General features: G+C 39.2%; 2 protein-coding genes across 2 annotated transcripts; both read right to left on the bottom strand.

The window, feature by feature from the left end:
* Positions 1-2,742: 2,742 nt before the first annotated feature.
* LOC118731409 (olfactory receptor 18-like) lies at positions 2,743-3,980 on the bottom strand. Its single transcript, XM_036460008.2, has one exon. It carries the CDS (start codon positions 3,947-3,949, stop codon positions 2,903-2,905), a length of 1,047 nt encoding a protein of 348 aa, XP_036315901.2. The 5' UTR covers positions 3,950-3,980; the 3' UTR covers positions 2,743-2,902.
* A 13,151-nt stretch (positions 3,981-17,131) lies between these two features.
* Positions 17,132-19,362, bottom strand: LOC118731408 (olfactory receptor 7D4-like). Its single transcript, XM_036460007.2, has one exon. It carries the CDS (start codon positions 18,198-18,200, stop codon positions 17,202-17,204), a length of 999 nt encoding a protein of 332 aa, XP_036315900.2. The 5' UTR covers positions 18,201-19,362; the 3' UTR covers positions 17,132-17,201.
* Between the last annotated feature and the right edge of the window lie 426 nt (positions 19,363-19,788).

The following is a 19,788-nucleotide window of genomic DNA, read 5'->3' as shown; positions in this document are numbered from 1 at the left end:
TGCTGTTTTTGTTGGTTGGCTTGTTTTTTAGATCCCATTTCATTTATTTTTACTGTGATCTTGGTTATTTTCTTCCTTCTGCTCATTTTGGGATTTTTTGTTTGTTGTTTTTTTTTCTGGTATCTTTAAGGGTAAAATTATATTGTTTATTTGAAATTTTTAATTTTGCTTCAGGTAGGCCTGCTATGAATTTCCTCTTAGGACTGCTTTTGTTGGGTCCCTTAGATTTGGGGTTTTTGTTGTGTTCTCATTTTCATTTGTTTCAAGGTATCTTTCGATTTCTCCCCATATCTCATTGTTAATCCATTCACTATTTGATAACAAGTGATTTAGCCTCCACATCTCCGTTTCTTTTTCATTGTTTTTTTAAATTGGTTTCTAGTTTCATATCATATGGACAGAGAAGATGCTTGATGTGATTTCATCTTCTTAAATTTATGGAGACTTGTTTTGTGTGTAACATGTGGTCTATTCTTGAAAATGTTACATATGCATTTGAAAAGAATGCATATTTAGTTGCTTTTGGGTGAAATGCAATGAATATATTTTTAAAAATTCATCTGGCACCCAGTTGGTGTGGGTAAGTATTGGCAATTCACCAAGAGGTAACTGGTTCAATTTCCAGTCAGGGCACATGCTTGGGGCTAATTCCAGGTCATAAATACAAAAAGTTCATCAAAAGGTGGGTGGACCTTGAAGCTTCAGCAGGGCTGAAGACACATATTATTGTTGGCTGGAATAGCTGAAAGTATTTTACCAAACCTGAAAACCTACATGTTATTACCTGCTGCTGGCCTAACAGCTGAACAGCTGAGGGCAGTTCCTCCAACCTGATAATTTACTGTTTACCAAACTTTACCTTTGATATGTGTGTTTGCTTTCCTTCAGGGCAAAAATCCTATATAATAAAAGCCTAATATGGTAAGTATCTGATCATCTGGTCAGCAGTTCAAACAATGAAAGTATAATATAAAACTCCTGACTCCACTATGGGGCAGGGCGGAGTTATCCTCCATTAACTGGACCCTAGCCCAATCAGGGTCAGCAAAAGCAGTGACATCACCACCAGAGTAAAACCCCAGGGCTTGGCGAAATTCGCTCTTCTGCCATGCTGTCAGCATGAGTGGGACAGAGCCCATGCTAGCATGGAAAAGGCTCTTTTGTTTATTGCATCGGACTTGGCTCCCTGGTGGTACCTGGGGATCACGAAGTTTGGGCGTAACACCCATCACCTGAAGAACGGACTTCCAAGTTGTGACAAAGCACCTCTAGACCTTACTCCTTCCTGTCCTATTGTTAAAACTTCTCTCTCTTTTTAAAATAAAAATAAAAAAGGACACGTGCATGCCCCTAAACAAAAAAGATATACTAAGGCTACTTAACTGCTTGCTATGATGTGCACTGGCCATCAGAAGGCTGAGAGTCAATTGGCCAACCAGTCACTATGACATGCATTAACCATCATGGGGCAGATGCTCCGACCAGTAGGTTAGCTTGCTGCTGTGGTCTGGCTGATCAGTATTGAGCAAGATGGGCCAGATATGCCCAGGAGACCTCCCACAGTCCATCCCCAGCTTGCCAACCTCCTGCTTCCATCTCTGGCCCTAATTGTGCACCACTGGGGTCCCTTGGCCTGGTCTGTACCCTCTCACAATCTAGGACCACTTTGAATGTCCAGTTCAGTGGTATTGTGTACATTCACATTGCTGTTTAACCATCATCACCACCCATCTCCAGAACTCTTTTCATCTTGCAAAAATGAAACTCCTTATTTCCCAATTAAACACTAACTCCCTATTTTTCTTCCCACAGATCCGGGAAACCAAAATTCTATGTCATGTCTTTATGAATTTGACTACTTTAGGTGCCCCATATAAGTGGAGTTACACAGTATTTGTCTTTTCAAGTTGCGCTATTAGATGTAGAGATGTTAGATAGAATGCAGGAAGGAATTATAAGGAATGTTGGGAAGCATATATCCCAGTATTGCTAGGAAACGCCTGTTGATAAGAATTTATTCAAACATGTTATTAAACCATTCAATTTCAAGATATTCTGGTTTGAACAAGAAATAAAATAATCACCCCATTTTCTCAAGAATCTGACCACAATGATGAAGGAGCAAAAATATGAAAAAACAGAGAAGAATCTGGCAAAAGTATAGAAAGAATAAGTAACAGAAAGAGAGAGCTATGGTTTTTCTTTCCTTTTTTCCATCACATGTATCCCCTCTATGCAGTCTTCCACCTCCACCGCCACCCCAATCACCACATTGTTGTCTATGTCCATGAGTTCTCTCTCTTTTGTTTTTCTTTTCTCTTCAATCCCTCCACCCACTACCACCCCAACACCCTCCCACAAAGCTGTATATCTGTATCTATTTACAATGATTGAAACAAGACTGCCCGTAACCAACAGTCTTGGGTAGTACATAAGGAAAGTGAGAAGGGTAAACTGATGTCCTATGCATAATCCTGAAGGAGCTATGACTTAAGTAAAGAGTTAAAATTAATCTCCCAATTTCATTACAGCTGTGCTAAAAGGAAAAATTATGTAAACAGAAAGCAAAGAGCCATATAGGAACACAGTATACACTATGTGACTACATATTCAGAATTTCTTTTTTAAATATATTTTTACTGATTCAGAGAGGAAGTGAGAGAGAGAAACATCAAAGATAAGAGAGAATCATCCATCAGCTACCTCCTGCATGCTCCACACTGGGGATTGATCCAGTAACCCAGACACATGCTTCAACTGGGAATCGAACTGTGACCTTCTGATTCAAAGGTCAACACTCAACCACTGAGCAACACTGGCAAGGCAATCTTCAGAATTTCCTATTGTTTGATTTTCTGCTTTTTCCAGTCTAAGAACAAAAATGATAGCACAGGTATAGAGATCAGACTATTCTTCTGACCATCCTCCATAGGGCATTCTTGATGTCCCTGTTCCTTAGGCTGTAAATGAAGGGGTTCAGCATGGGGTTGACCACAGTGTATATCACTGAGGCCACTGCATCTTTCTTCAGGGAAGATGAGACAGCTGAACTGAGGTACACACCAAGGCCTGTCCCATAAAATAAGCAAACAACTGACAAGTGAGAGCCACAGGTGGAGAAGGCTTTATATTTTGAACCTGATGATGGCATTCTCAGAATGGAGGACACAATTCTATAGTAAGAGAAAAGAATCCATGAGAGTGGGACACCACCAAAGATGGCGCCAATAAAGTAGATCAATATGTCATTGGTAGAGGTGTCAGAACAGGCAAGGTTGAAGAGTTGAGAAGGCTCACAAAAAAAATGAGGGATTTCCACATCTGCACAGAAGCTAAGTTGTGACACCATCAAGTAGTGCAGCTGGGAGTCCAAAAGGCTGATGAAAAATGACAGCAGGACCAACAAGCCACAGAGGCGAGGGCTCATGATGACCAGGTAGTGTAGGGGCTGACAAATGGCCACCAAACGGTCATAGGCCATCACAGCCAGGAGTAGACTGTCTAAACATCCAAAAAGAGAATAACAGGTAGCCTGAGTTAGGCAGCCTGCATAGGTGATGGACTTGTTGTGAGTCTGGAGGTTCCGCAGCATCTTAGGAACTGAAGTGGTACTGAAACTGATGTCAGCCAAGGACAAGTTGGAAAGGAAGAAGTACATAGGTGTGTGGAGGTGAGAGTCAGAGATGACAGCCAGGATAATAAGTAGGTTCCCGAGCATGGTCACCAGGTACATGGACAGGAACAGCCCAAACAGAAGAGGCTGCAGTTCTGGATCATCTGAGAGTCCCAGGAGGAAGAATTCTGAATCACCTGTTAGATTCTGTGTTTCTATGCAGATAAGACACATTTTGAAAAATAAGAGGGTATTAAATAAATGGAACAAGTGTACAGGTGTCCATACTTTGGATTCAAACGATACATAAATAAAGTATTTACAGTTGAGGACCATATACCCTCTCTTTTTATTACCTTCAGCGGCATTTCTCAGTTAGCTTTTTTATAACTCCATATTAATGTCTGGGCTATTCACCTGTTTCCATATACACTCACTTAAGAGACACTGGGTCAATAAATATTAGAGGTAAAAGAACATTTTGAGACTACAAGTCCATGAACAGAGTAAAATATCATTCTTTCACTTTTGAAGGAAAAATATTCTTTTCTAAGACAAAAATCATTATCATTAAAAGACATTAAGAGTTAGATGTACTTTTTCTCACCCAAATGCAGTATAAGAAATGCTTTTAACTTGGAATGTAGTATAGAGGAGCTAAAACCACATTAACTGTATTCTAACTTAAAATAAAATATTTATAATCACATAGCATTTTTATATGGCAGTTATCATTTAGGTTTTCATCTTTATTTGGTTTTATGGCATCCATCTTCCACAGAGATAAGTGCTTATTTAAATGTGTGGATTGTCTGGTCAAATTCCCCTCAAATATAATTCACATATAATTATTTGTTCTTAGTGGACTTTGCATTTTGAAAAACATGTTTGTGTTAAATGCACAAAATCATACAGTACCACTGATCTTAAAGATCGTATAAATTTAGAATGCATCAATTATTCTCTCTAATAAAAGAGAAACATGCAAATTTACCATTCCTTTACTACACCCACAAGCCACACCCACCAGCCAATTCGGCAAGTATGCAAATTAACCCAACCAAGATGGCAAATTAATTTGCATATCCAGGCCACAGCAAAGTCTGACGATAGTGTAGAAAAAAGCCAAGAGCTGCAGAAGGGAGTGGAGCTGTGAAGAAGCAAGCAAGTGGGACAGCAGAGAAGGAAGGGAAGCAGGCGGGGCAGCGGAGACCACAACAGGAAGCCCTATTGCAGGAATATTAATGTCCTCTAGTCCTCTATAATAAAAGTTTAATATGCTAAGTGTCCAGTCGTCTGAACATCCATTCAATCAAAGCATAATATGCTAATGGCATGCTTAGCCCACTCAGTTGCTCGCTATGATGTGCCCTGACTACCAGGGAGCAGATACTCTGACTGGTAGGTTAGCTTGCTGCTGGGATCTGGCCGATCCGGACTAAGTGCAATGGGCCAAAGAAGCCCTGGAGCCCTCCCACAATCCCTCTCCGGCTGGCCAACCTCCCGCATCTGGGAGGTTGCAGTCTGGGCTAAGGGACTCCCCATCACCACCTGAGTACACAGATTTTGTGTATTGGGCCTCTAGTTAAATAATTTTCACGACTACTCTATATTCACTTTTTTTTTTAAAGGTTATTTTCCATAAGTGATACAGAATCTCAGAGAAACATCTGAGGTTGAGTTTGCACTTTTTTGTTTTGGTTCAGAGTGGGTTGGTAAAACTTCTTACATTTGTCTCTAATCACAAACATTTGTGAAGGTTTGATTTCTCATCAAAACCAATTCTCCAATGAATAGTTGAGAAAATTTAGGACCAAAGCCAGGCCTCAAATTTTACGTTCGCATTTTGATGCCAGTTCAAGAGCTTTCCAAGTAAATTCCTTCTTACAGAGGGATTGCATTTCTCCTAAATTCATCCCCCTGAAGGCAACTTGGGTAATTTCTTTTGTCAGGTCAAAATATGATATAATTACTTAAGTATTGCTTTGTCAAAATATTTATTCCTCTCTCATGCACTGTTGGTGGGAATTGTAGACTGGTGTAGCCATTGTGGAGAACAGTATGGAGTTTCCTCAAAAAACTAAAAATGGAACTCCCATTTGACCCAGTGATCCCGCTTCTAGGACTATATCCAAAGAAACTAGAAACATGAATCAGAAAGGATATATGCACCCCTATGTTCATAGCAGCACAATTCACAATAGCTAAGATTTGGAAACAGCCTAGGTGCCCATCAGCAGATGAGTGGATTAAGAAAACTGTGGTACATCTACACAATGGAATACTACGCTGCAGTAAAAAATGAGTTATTACATTTGCAACAGCATGGATGGAACTGCAGAGCATTATACTAAGTGAAATAAGCCAGTCAGAGAAAGATAAATATCATATGATCTGACTCATTTATAGAATATAATGAACAACATAAACTGATGAACAAAAATAGATCCAGAGGCCAGAGAAACATTGATCAGACAGTCAAGCCTCAGAGGGAAGGTAGGGGAGGGTGGGTGTAAGAGGGAGAGATCAATCAAAGGATGTGTATGCTTGTATATAAGCCTAACCAATGGACACAGACAACTCATGAGTGGGAGTAATGGGGAGGGGGAATAATGGGGAAATAAGGACACATATGTAACACCTTAATCAATAAAGAAATTTAAAAAATATTTAAAATATTCCTTTTTGTGACATGCTAGATTCCTATGGCTATATCTGAGCATTTCTATTTTGTAAATACTCCCTAACTTTACTTAAGTAAACAATATTTTAATAAACTATTTTTGCAATTTTAAGAGTCTCATGCTCTACCGACTGAGCTAGCCGGGCACTTCCTATTTTTGCAATTTTAAAATGATGTAATTTGGGAAAAATTAAAAGGGATAAAAGAACAAAGACTACTATTACAAACACTTGGGTTGTTTGTTCATCTGTAAAATAGGTATATTAATTGAACTGACCTTATAGGGTTGTTGTAAAAAATAAAATAAAATTATAACTATAAAATAATTATTGGTTATCAATTGTATTTGATCATCATAATTATCTATCGATCTTTTAAAAGTTAATGATAGGCTAGCTGTAACCTAGAACCAATTAAACCAGAATTTCTACATGTAAGTCCTTCAGGCATATTAACATATAGCCAGTGTAGGGAATCATTGCCAGGCTATTAATAAATGTTGTATTAATATTACCTACTATTATTTTAGCCAGTTCCCATATTAAAATGTAAATATTAATAATATGCTATAGAACTCATATTTTTTAAAATATGTTTTTATTGGTTTTTTTTAGAGAGAGGAATGGAGGAGAGAGATGGAAACATCAATAAGAGATACAGATCTTGCACTCCCCCTACTGGGGATAGAGACTGAAACCCTGGCATGTGGCCTGACTGGGAATCAATTGTGATCTCCTGGTGCACAGGACAACACTCAATCCACTGTACCACACTGGCCAGGCAGAACTCATGTTTATCATTGGTAAAATCTGAAGTTATTTTGCTGTCCCTGCATGATTTTCCCCTGCACTTCAAAGACAAATACCATCATAAATTTGGTAGATGCATTTTCCTTTCAATATTTTCATAACATTAATATTGAGTTATGTATTCATAAGCAGTTTTCTTGAAAACTTACCTAAATACTCTTATACTACGCTTACTATTCCCTAAGTTCTCATTTACCACAGCATTGCATTTCAAGTCTCTCTGTGAAATACATACATTTTTTTCAGCACTTTAAGTGATGCTTAGTGTTACCTGACAAATAAACTACATTTTATTTTTCAATTTTTATTATGACAGTTCTAAGAAAATCCTTAAGCCTCTTCTCCACATCACACATGTGAAAATGTTCTAAAGACATATGCATAAAAGATAATTGTTTCAATTGAAATTTTTGATATATAGGCAATTTTACTATTGATTACCTATACTAGTTTTCCCAATAGAATAATTAGGCAAAATTAATTACATGCTCTGATTGCCAAGGTATAAAATTAGAAAGTTCCCTGAAGTCTTACTAGCCATACTCTTTTCAGGATAGACCCATGAAAATACCCAACTTATATAGGGAATGATGATTTGATAGCTCATGTTTATAAAATGTGCTTTAAAAAAAAAAAGTGCATTACTATCTACAGAAAGCCCTACAATTCTACATCCATAAAGGTCCTTGCAAGCCACAGATGAATTCACCAAATCCCAAGAGAAGGAATTGGTGTTTGGTGCCCTTGTTTGGAAAGAAACAATCATTGTGCCTCAGTGGAGGGGGCAGAGCCTGGTCTGGGAATCAGAAGGCCTGTGTCTGAGTCCCACTAAGTGGGAAGTGCGGGTAATTCCTTACACCTGTCTGTGCTGATAGCTGTTACGCAGAAATGGGAGATTAACACCCATTTCTGGCAAATGTGTGGCATCAAACAGAGGTTTGCCTTTAAATAAATGTTCATTTATGTTTTAAATCACATTGAAATAGTGGGTTTGTTGATGAAAATCAATCCCAGGAAAGACTGAAAGACATTTTATTCTATGATTCAGCAGAGAAAGATAGAAGCCTATCACCTCCCAGCTAATTCACTCATGGAAAAAGTGGAAATCCTGAAATGTGTCTCTGTCCACACAACAGGATTTACTTCACTTTTCCTGTCTTTTTTCATTTTTATGTAAATCTCCACCATTTTTCTTTGTATTTAAATGCTGTTGATTCTATTAAATGGAAAATGAGAGCTTTCTTAGACAATCCCTGACAGAGATGCATATAAACACTTTTATCTTCTGCTAGGCCCCCAGAGGCATTGCTCCAAGGGGGGAAATTACTGAAAAGAAAGCACTGGGCCTGTGGAAGCCTTATCACTCGCCTAATTCTAGATCCAAGGAAGAGTCTATTCAATATTTAGCAGAGATCATTGTTCTCTGCTAGGCACTGGGGGGTCAAAAATGAATGAGACTCAGTTGTTTCCCTCCAGGTATTCATGTTCTACCTCTAAGGTCAAAAATACCTGAACCTTTCTATATGGGTGCCCTCCCAGCTGTTTGTCCCAACTCTCCTGTTTGTCCTAATGATGAAAAAAATAAGTTTCCCAAGTCCCTTCTCAAATCTCTCACCTCCACAGTACTCACTGGGCAGGTCTGTCTCTGCTGAAGTCTGACCAAGGAGTGGGAATCCACTGGCCCTGTCCTGCCTGGCAAGCAATGAAGGTTCAGGTTCCATCAAGACTGGCAGGATGTCAAAGTTAGTCTTGATGCAGTGGATGCGAGAGGAGAAGACTCAGATGTGAAGCCCCCTGGACTGAGACAGGAAACTGAAGGGCTGTAGACACAGCAGATTATCTATTGCTGCATGGCCCTGGGAGCTCAATGCACAGAGCTCATAATTAGTATAATGGTTCGACATTATCCCAACCTCTGAGGACTTGATGTTGTTAATCATAGAGGAAAAAGGAATGTACATGTTAAGGGTTTGGGCCCTTCCTCTTCTCAAAAGAAAGCTTCCCTGTGCATCTAACGTCCAGCTTCCAAATTGAAGAGATTTTATCAACCCAAATAATTTTTTTCAGTTAACAACGTGTATTTGTATGTGTTCACATTTGTTGATTTGATTATTCTATATAGGGATAACTATGTTTTCTATACCAAGGAAAATATTTGATTTCTAGTTTGTCATTTAAGATTTATGTTTCTAAATAAGAACTCCCCATTTTTTTTCTATAAGAACTTTGGGATCTCACATGTTGAGATGTGTTTTCTCTTTTCTTATTTTGAAAGACAGCCAAAGTTCTACTTTTTCAGTAGAAATTATGTATGTCGTTACATAAGACAACCACCTATTTTGATATATGCAATTGACAATTTTCTTAAATCCTGCAGGGAATTTCACACATGCCTGTGTTCTAAATGTAGGGCTGCAAGTCATTGTGTCTTTTTTTCCTTTTTTAGAAATTGAGTTTGTTGGGGTGACATTTCTTACTAACATGGCATAGGTTTCAGGTGTGCAATTCTGTAAGGCATCATCTGTTTATTGAATTGTGTGTTCACCACTCCAAGTCAAGTCTCCTTCCATCACCACTTATACTGGAACCCTTCACCCTCTTCTACCTCCCCCACAACCCTTTCCCTCTGGTAATCACTCTGCTGTTGTCTGTGTCTATGAGGTTGTGTGTTGTTGTTGTTTTCTTAATCCCTTCACCTTTTTCTCACACACCTCTGACCCCCTTCTCCTTTAACAACTATCAGTCTGTTCTCTATATCTAAGAGTATGTTCTTAATTTGTTTGTTAGTTTATTTTGTCCATTAGATTCCACTTAAAAGTGAAATTATATGATTACTTGTCTTTCTCTGACTTATATGGTACTTGTTTTTCACTTAGCATAATACCCTCTAGCAACAATAAAAAAATATTTTAAAAAAAGAAAGAAAAAATAGCCAAGAGGTAAAATTTCCTTTTCTTTTTTAATATAACTAATATTCCACTGTATAAGAGTACCACAGCTTTTTATCCACTCATATATCAATGGGCAATTGGGCTGCTACCAAGTCTTGGCTATTGTAAAAAATGTTGCAAAGATCATAAGGTTCTTTCAAATTTCCACAAACCTGAAAGTCTGCTTATTACCTGCTGCTGGCCTAACAGCGGAACAGCTGAGGGCAGTTCCCCCAACCTGATGATTTACTGTTTACCAAACTTTACCTTTGATATGTGTGTTTTCTTTGCTTTAGGGTAAAAATCCTATATAATAAAAGCCTAATATGCTAATTGTACTGCCATCTGGTCAGCCATTCAACCAATGAAAGTGTAATATAATAATGATATGCTAAGGCTACTTAACTGCTTGCTATGATGTGCACTGGCCACCAGGGGGCTGACAGTAAACTGGCCAACCAGTCACTAACCATGAAGGGGCAGACGTGCACTAAGCATCACTAACAGACATGCACTAACCATCACGGGGCAGATACTCCAACCAGTAGGTTAGCTTGCTGCTGTGGTATGGCTGATCAGGATTGGGCAAGATAGGCCAGGCATGCCCTGGAGCACTTCCGCAGTCGCTCCCCAGCTGGCCAACCTTCTGTTTCCCTTTCTGACCCCAACTGTGCACCACTGGGGTCCCTTGGCCTGGTCAGTGCCCTTTCAAAATCTGGGAACCCTCATGGGATGTAAAAGAACTGGTTTCGGCCCAATAGTGGAAGGACCAGTTGCTATGACATGCATTGATCACCAGGGGGCAAACGGTCAATGCAAGAGCTGATCCCTGATATTCAGTGTGCTCCCACAGAGGAAGCACTGCTCAGCCAGAAGCTGGGCTCATGGCTGGTGAGTACAGCAGTGGTGGCAGGAGCCTCTCCTTCCCTGGCTCCCCTATGTCTTCCATATTTATATTTCATGTCTAGTCTCTTTATTAATTTACTCATTGCATTCTTCAGATTCCTGAACCTTTCTAGATTCTGAGAACAACCCCGGCAGGCACATGTCCAGCTCCCTATTATGCTCATTCACTGAAAGAGCCTTTGGCAATACTTGAGTGGCAAAAAGTAGGTACTCAGTTAGTCACCAGGTAGGAACAATTGGTGTGCATCAGATTGACACAGGTAAAACTCAGTGCTAGTGCTCAGACTGAGGCCATTCAACAAAAGTCCTAGAGTATACCAGGACTAGCTGTCTTTTGACATATGCCCACAGACCTTGGTAGAGGGATAGAGTATCATGGAGTCATCAGGGTAAAACCTGCAAAGTTAATCAGGCTCACATAGACCAAAATGTTGCAGTGAAAATGGAAAGTTCTGCACTGGTTTGCCTGGCAAGGAAAAAAATAGCCCCCATCCTAGAGCCACACAACTCAATCTATGCCAGAATTTGTCAGAAGATCAAGCTCAGAAGGTTGGGGCCACTGAGTAATAGTAGGGTGGGACTAGTGAATGTCCTATGCAGTGAAGGTGCCAGTCAGGTTCACAGGAAAGTGTGGGGTATGATCACACCCCAAGGCCACACAACTCAATCACTGACACCTTGGGTTTCTGCCCAGACCTATTACTCCAGCCCAGCAGATGACACCTCAGCAGGGTCTGACCTCCACAGGGTGGGGTAAGAATGATTCCAGAGGATGCAGGCTATTGCTTTTCCCCATACTAATGCCACATGGATGGGCATGTTCCACCCTAGACAGATGCTGTCTACAGTATAGGACAGTGACTCAGTATAGGGTTCCCAGCTGCTATCCCATTAATTCTCTTCCAAAGCCACAAACCCCAGTCTCTCCTCATATGTCTCTACTCCAATCTTCATAGACCAGGGTGAATGTCTATGTTCGGGATTTTGTGAATTGGCCCTTTAAGAGGGCATCTGTGAAACTCTCATCTCTCCCTTGCATACAGAATCCCTACTGATTTTCACAGCCCCTTGTTATGTGTGCACCTCTACCCAGTTCTGGTTCTCTGGGCTGCACAACCTGGCATGGGATTGAGATCCCCATGACCCTCAGCAGGAACCTTTGCAGTTGAGATATCCCTCCAGAACCTCAGGCTCTGTCCAGGAGTGTGAGGACAGCCATTTTCATGTCTCCACAACTTTTTTTTTTATCAGTCTAGATATAGCTTGTTCTATAAATTCTTGGTTATAAGACTTCTGTGCAACTAGTCTTCAATTGGTTTTTCAGGTTGATTGTTTTATATTTTAGTTGTAATTCCAGTTTGGTCCTGGAAAGTCTGAGTGTATCTTGCACCTATTCTGCTGCCATCTTGAACTGACCACATTTTCATGTACCTCTTGTCCATCTGTATGTCATTTCATGTACCTCTTATCCATTTATATGTCAGAAAAAATGTCTATTCATATCCTTTGCCCATTTTTAAATTAGATTGCTTGGATTGTGCTATTGAGTTGTGTGAGATTTTAATACATTTTGGATAATAACCACTTAGAAGATATATGATTTGCAAATATTTTCTCCTGTTCTGTTAGTTTGCCTGTTCATTTAGTTAGTTGATGGCTTTCCACTGCTGTGCAGGAGCTTTTTAGTTGGATGTGCTCCAATTTATTTATTTTTGATTATTTTGCTTTTATTTTGGTCAACTTATTGGGGAGTAAGGGGGACCTCTTCTATGATTTCTATTGGTCTTTTGTGATGGAAAACAATGAATGAGGTACACTAATAAGAAGAGGGTCAGTGGGACAATCCATAACATCTGCTATGTAGGTGGTCATAACTGATACGCAAATGGGTGTCTGATACACAAAAGAAAATATATTGAATGAAGCTTGCATTATGGCAACTACCATAATGCAAAATCACACATGTTTGGAAATAGAAGAAATCAAGTCTGTCTTTGAAGAATTGTTTTGAAAAGAAAAACCACTCCTGGATGAAAACTATTGATCTACCATGACTCAGAAGATTCAAGAAATAGAAAATGCAGATAAAAATGGAGTGAGGGGAACTCCGTGGATTTCCTCAGATTCAGATAGAATGAACCTAAAATAGCAAACTCTAGTCAAGAGAGTCTGTGCATGGAGAAGAAGGCCTTAGTGCTGGAATAGAAGCAATAATGTCCTTTGCTGTATAAACAAATGAAAAAGTTACAATGACCACAATGATATGATGTCCATCTATGTATCTAACCAATTTCTAGTAACTCAGCCATAATTCCATATAGCTTACTTATTGTCATACTCTTGAATACATATTTCCCAGTTAAATTTCTTCTCATTTTTTAAATTTAATATTCAAGCATATTCTCCTATTAGCAATTTTTCATGAATACTAAATACTGGTGAAGATGTGGAAAATATGAAACCTTCATGAATTTATTGTGGGAATGTAAAACTGGTGTAACTACTTTAAAAAGAACCTTGGCAATTTCTTTAAAAATTAGACATAAATTTCCCTATGACCTAGTATTTGCAGTCCAAGGTTATCTACCCAAAACAAATAAAAATGTGTATCAGGACAATGAAATGTGCACAAATGTTCACAGCAGCATTATTAACATCTCCAAAATGAAAATATCTAAATGTTCATAAGCTGTAAATGGATAAGCAAATTGTGGTATAAACATTCAATAGAAGCCTATTCTGCAATTAAAAGGAATAAAATATTGATTCATATACTTCTACATGAATAACCCTGTAAAACATACACCAAATAGAAGAAGGAAGATACAAAGGCCACCTATTTTATGATTCAATTTATATGAAATATGTAGAAAAAAACAATGTATAAGGACAGAAAGTGATCAGGGGGTTTCTATGCTAAAGTGGAAGTGGTAATTAACTGTAAGTGGGCAAAAAGATATTTTTGAGGTGATAAAAATTTTGTAAAACTGGATTTTGTTAACAAATACATAAAACTAGAAGTTTACCAAGATAATCAAACTTAGTACATTCACAAAGGGTGAATTTTATGTGTATAAACTATCCTATGTAATAAAGAGGTAATATGCAAATTAACCATCACACCATCACATCATCACAAGATGCCTATGACCACTGCAGAGGCAGGGCTCCTGTAACACAAAATGGCTGCACCCATAGCGGAAGCAGAGTTTCCTTAATATAAGTTGACTGCACTTACAGCAGAGGCAGGGTTCCTGTAATGATCAATCAGCAGGGACCTAGGCTGCGTGGTACTGGGCCAGGACAGGGAACCTGAGGCTGCATCCCCAGCCCAGCAGAGCTTGATTGGGACCTCAGGCTGTGCTCCCCACCCCAGTCTCGGGCTGGGGTACCTCAGGTCACACCCCCTGCACTGGCACCAGGCCAGGAGACCTCAGGCCATGCACCCCACCAAGGGGGCTTGATGGGGTCCTCAGGCCATGCCCTTTGCCCAGGCTGGAGGACCTGAAGGTGTGCAGGGAAACCTGAGGCTGAACTCCCTGCATAGCAGGACTTGATGGGGACATGAGGTTGCACCTACCCCCACAGCAGCTGGGCGACCTGAATCTGTGTCCCCCGCCTGGTGCCAGGACAGGGGATCTGAGGCTGTGCCAACTGCCCGGTGGGGCTTCATGGGTGTGAGGCTGGCCAGGTCTGGATCTTGCCAGGTCTGGATATCACCCATGGCTGGGTCTGGGTCTTGCCCAATTTCGAGGCATAAGCAGGTGGGTGGGGACTTGACTCTGGGTCCTGTGGTGTGCCCCAGACTCTGACAGGAGGAAGATTTTTATATACATTTTAATAATTTTCTTTCATCTCTGATACTTCGATTATAGACAAAGGGCAAATAGGAATATTAAAATAGTTCCTCTAATTAATTCTCTTTTTATGTGCATGAATTTAATGCACAGGGCCACTAGGAGATATATATATATATATATATATATATATATATATATATATATACACACACACACACACACACACACACATATATATAGTAAATATGCAAAGTGTACCCTTGGGAGTTCAACCAGGAAACTGGGAGTTCGAGCACTCACTATGATGTATGCTGACCACCAGGGTTGGTACAGAATGAAGGAATGCCCCAGGGGGCAGCTGGTAGCCAGCAGCTGGAGAAGGAAGGTGCTGGCTAGCATTTGGAAGGAAGGCCCAGACTGGCAGCTAGAAGGCCCTAATTGGCCCTGATTGCTGACCAGGCCTAAGGATCCTACTTATGCACAAATTTCATGCACTGGACCTCTAGTATCTCAATAAAAATATTACAACATAAATTTTAGAGAGTTTTTCCTTAAATTACTCAATGTGAGTTCAAAACTTGTGTTTGAACAGGATCTGCTATACACCAATATTCTTATGCTCAACACTACATAGTGCAATCATTTGTATCTCTCTGGTTTCTTCCTCAGTATGCCGAGTAGACAATAAACACACATTGGATTAAACTTAATGAAAACAAGATTAATTGAAGTCACCTCAAAGAAGTCTTTTCTCCATTTAAAAAAAAAAATGTCTTTGAATAATTGTACAATCCTTACTATGTCCCAAATAATTAGTTTCTATTTTTTCTCCAAAGTCCCTAATTAATTTCATGATATTATCTTAATACATCACATTATTAGCCCCTGTGTTGACTTTTGTTCATGCAAAAGCAGATGCTGAGACAAGGATTTATGTTCAAACACTTTATTGGAAGGAGCCAGGGACATGGATGGGAGAGAGGGGAACTGATACACAAAAGAAAATATATCGAATGAAGCTTGCATTATGGCACCTACCACTGTGAATAAACAGAGATTTCATCTCCGGGGGAAATTCTGGTAAATGGTAAAACCTCAGCATTATTCCAGATAAAGGATGAAAGACATGCTGTACTCTATACCTCTCCATCAAGAGCTGTCTTTGGCCGAAACCGGTTTGGCTCAGTGGATAGAGCATCCACCTGCGGACTGAAAAGTCCCGGGTTTGATTCCCGTCAAGGGCATGTATCTTGATTGCAGGCACATCCCCAGTAGGGGGTGTGCAAGAGGCAGCTGATCAATGATTCTCTCTCATTGATGTTTCTGGCTCTCTATTTCTCTCTCTTCCTCTCTGTAAAAAATCAATAAAATATATTTAAAAAAAAAAAAAAAAAAGAGCTGTCTTTGATGGGACATAATTTCCTGTCACTTCTGCTACCACATATTGGGCAAAGTAGGGTCCAGCTAGTACTGGATGTTGCCATTCATGCAATGGAAATGGTGAGAGGATGTCAGATAACATGGGAGGAAAGTTGACAGCAAGTACTCCTCCATGCTTCCTTGCAGAATCAATTTTCCCCCCAATTAAGTTCTAAGCATGTTCCACAATTGTGTACCTATTCTTCCTGAGGCACCCCCACAGAGTTCCAGAAAATAACTAAATCACTTGAGAAAACAACTCTTATTATATTGCACTCATTATTACATGGCTTTGGATCTTAGAAGGTGTATATCAAGATTGCGATAATGGGAAATATAAGTAAAATAAAAAAGGAAAGGAAGAAAGGATCACACAAAAAAATGACACTTCTCAGCTTTTGAGACAGTAAATTCCTTTATGATATCTGAAGAAACCATCCTTCAAATCTAGATTCATACTCAACTTGAAAATCACTTTACAGTTCCTGTGAAGGTAGGATAGTAAAGTAAGCTTTCCAGGTTGTAGTCCAACTTCAATTCTGTCTCTTTTGAAAAGTAAAGTGAATGAGAAAAAATATCTCAAAAAATGTACTTCAGATAAAATTAAATCATTCATGTGAAGAAACAAGAGGAGTCCTGAGAGCATTATCATGCTGTTCTGATTACTGTAGGATTTTCATATAATTTTATCTGGACAAAATATATATATATATAAAACCCAAATAAGGTGAAGATCAGTTACATATAAGGACAACTTTTGGAGAAACTAAGTCAGCACTTGATATGATAAGTGCTTTAAATTAAAAGTGATAACTCCAGGAATGCTGACTTGAACATGGAACCCTGTAGACTGCATATAAAGAAGAAAAGTAAAGGTGGAATTTCTGAGGAAAACTAATATAAAAACAAACAAAAGCAAAATCATACATGTTTGGAAATAGAAGGAATCAAGCTTGTCTTGGAGGAATGAAAAAGAACCAGATATTTAAATTTGACATTTACTTTTGGGCACACAATGTTAGTTCTGAGGCCAGAGATCCATCACAGACAAGGTGCTGCTAGGTTGAGGAGCCTTCTCAGGGCCCCCTTCACATCCTTGTTCCTCAGGCTGTAGATGAAGGGGTTCAGCATGGGGGTGACCACAGCATACATTACTGAGGCAATTGAGTTTTGTAGGGAAGAATGGGTCAGAGCAGAACTGATATGGACCCCTAGGCCTGTACAATAGAACAAGGAGACCACGGAGAGGTGAGAACCACAGGTGGAAAATGCTTTATATTTCCCTCCTGCAGAGGATATTCTCATTAAAGAGGCGACAATCCTAGAGTAAGAAAATAGAATCCCCATAAAAGGAAACACACCCATAATGGCAGTAGCCACATTCAAGACGATGGTATTTACGAAGTTGTCAGAGCAGGCCACCTTGAGTGTCTGAGTCAGTTCACAGAAGAAATGTGGAATTTCAGTGCCGATACAGAAGGTCAGCTGCCTCATAAGTAGAATATGAAGCAGGGAGACTGAGACAGTGATGAACCAAGACATCAGAACCAGAGTGCCACAGAAACGTGGGTTCATGATGACCGTGTAGTACAGGGGGTGGCAGATGGCCACATATCTACCATAGACCATCACAGTCAGGATGCACTGGTCCATTCCAGAAAATATCATAGTAAAATACACCTGAATGAGGCACCCAATGTAGGAGATGGTTTTCCTTTGTGCCTGGATATTCACCAGCATCTTTGAGACGGTGGTGGAGGTGAAACAGATGTCAACAAAGGACAGGTTGGCAAGAAAGAAATACATTGGGGTGTGGAGGTGGGAGTCAGAGATGATGGCCACAATGATGAGCAGGTTTCCAAGTACAGTAAACATATACATGGACAGGAACCCTCCACAGAGGATGGGCTGCAGTTCAGGATCATATGAGAGACTCAGGAGGAGGAATTGAGATGCTTCTGTGTGGTTTTCAGCTTCCATGCAGCTGGTGTGAGTTCTAAAGGAGGAAAAAGCAACCTCCAGTAAACAGCCAAACGGCATCTCAGCTGGTCATCACCTTCTGAGTACCCCCTTGGTGTGGGCATCATTCATGATCTAGTAGTCATCCCAATGCCAGTCATTCAGTCGTTTAAATGGTTACCCAATTTTATTTTAAATGATGTAAACATGCAGACTTACTTTAATTTAGCTGAAGTCTTTCTCTTTTTATCTTCAACTCACTGGTTCTAAATCACTTATTGAAATCTATGGACATAAACCAATTTTTTCTTTCATACTAGCCTTCCAAATTAACTAAAGATGTTTAAGGTGCTTACTTTAACAATCTCCATACTACTTGCATTTCATAATAATGATTAAAACATGTGTTTTCAGCTCAAACAACATTAATTCTGTGACCTGATGCTTTATCTTTATGTCACAGTTAACTCTCTCATGTGCCTTATTGTGTTTCTAAAGTGTGGTTTCTGCTGTTACAATTTTTACAAGGTAATAAAATGCCTTTAATCACAGTAAGATCTTTCTATGTTATAGCTATTATTATCATTATTAATCTATTCTTTCATCACAATTATTTTTTATATATAACTATTCCAAAGTACAGTGTAGACCTATAATTTAGAAATAGGATGTGAGTCAGACTTCCTGGAACAGAATTTGGTCTACCATGTTATATCTCTGTGACCTTGACAAAGTTATTTAATCTCCCTCAGCTGCAGTTGCTTCACATGCACAATGAGAGTACTAAATCTTCCTTACATTGTAGGATAGGTGTGTGATTAAATGGCATGATGCATATAATTTTTTTAGTGTAGTTTCCTGTGATATACACTAGACATGTGATGAATATGAATTTCTGTTCTTAACATCATAGAACAGCTGTTTTGCATGATGGTCATTTTTAGTATTTCTCTTAAACTTGGGCAGTCATCATTATAAACACAACAGGTCTTTATTTTTTTTATCACCACACAGGATTTCTAATTAATGAAGATCCTTATGGTTTCCCATTTCAGAGACTGCCTGCCAAGTGGATTCTTCCAAGAAGAGGAAGATGCACATTGACTATATAGATAATAGTGGGAAACAGAAGTGCAATACCATCATAATAAAACAAAAAGCATGTGTGCGTGCATGAGCTCATTTGAACATGCTCTCAAGTGGAGATGTGTTGTATTCAAATCAGTATCATGAATTGAAAAAAACTTACATATTTTATTAAGAAATATTCAAAGTGTTTATACATGAAATCATCCTAAAAATTGCAAGGCAACTTTAAGATTTGAAAATAAAAAAGCATCAAGCCAGCCCTAACTGATTTGGTTCAGTGGATAGAGCGTCGGCCTGTGGACTCAAGGATCCCAGGTTCAATTCCAGTCAAGGGCATGTACCTTGGTTGTGGGCACATACCTAGTGGGGTGTGTGCAGGAGGCAGCTGTTCAATGTTTCTCTCTCATTGATGTTTCTAGCTCTCCATCCCTCTACCTTCTTCTCTGTGAAGAATCAATAAAATATTTTTTTAATTTAAAAAAAAAAAGCATCAAGCCAAATAGAAGATATTTGCAAATAATCCTTCAAATAATGTTCTAATCTATAATAATAAAAGCATAATATGCTAATAAAACTAGAC

This window comes from Pipistrellus kuhlii, unplaced genomic scaffold (assembly GCF_014108245.1).
Source record: "Pipistrellus kuhlii isolate mPipKuh1 unplaced genomic scaffold, mPipKuh1.p scaffold_m20_p_30, whole genome shotgun sequence".
Classification (NCBI taxonomy): domain Eukaryota; kingdom Metazoa; phylum Chordata; class Mammalia; order Chiroptera; family Vespertilionidae; genus Pipistrellus; species Pipistrellus kuhlii.
This window is presented reverse-complemented; position numbering and strand designations above follow the sequence as displayed.

Excerpts from the sequence above, each read along its gene's own strand:
- LOC118731409 (XM_036460008.2), bottom strand. The coding sequence starts at position 3,949 with ATGGTCCTCAACTGTAAATACTTTATTTATGTATCGTTTGAATCCAAA.
- LOC118731408 (XM_036460007.2), bottom strand. The coding sequence starts at position 18,200 with ATGCCGTTTGGCTGTTTACTGGAGGTTGCTTTTTCCTCCTTTAGAACT.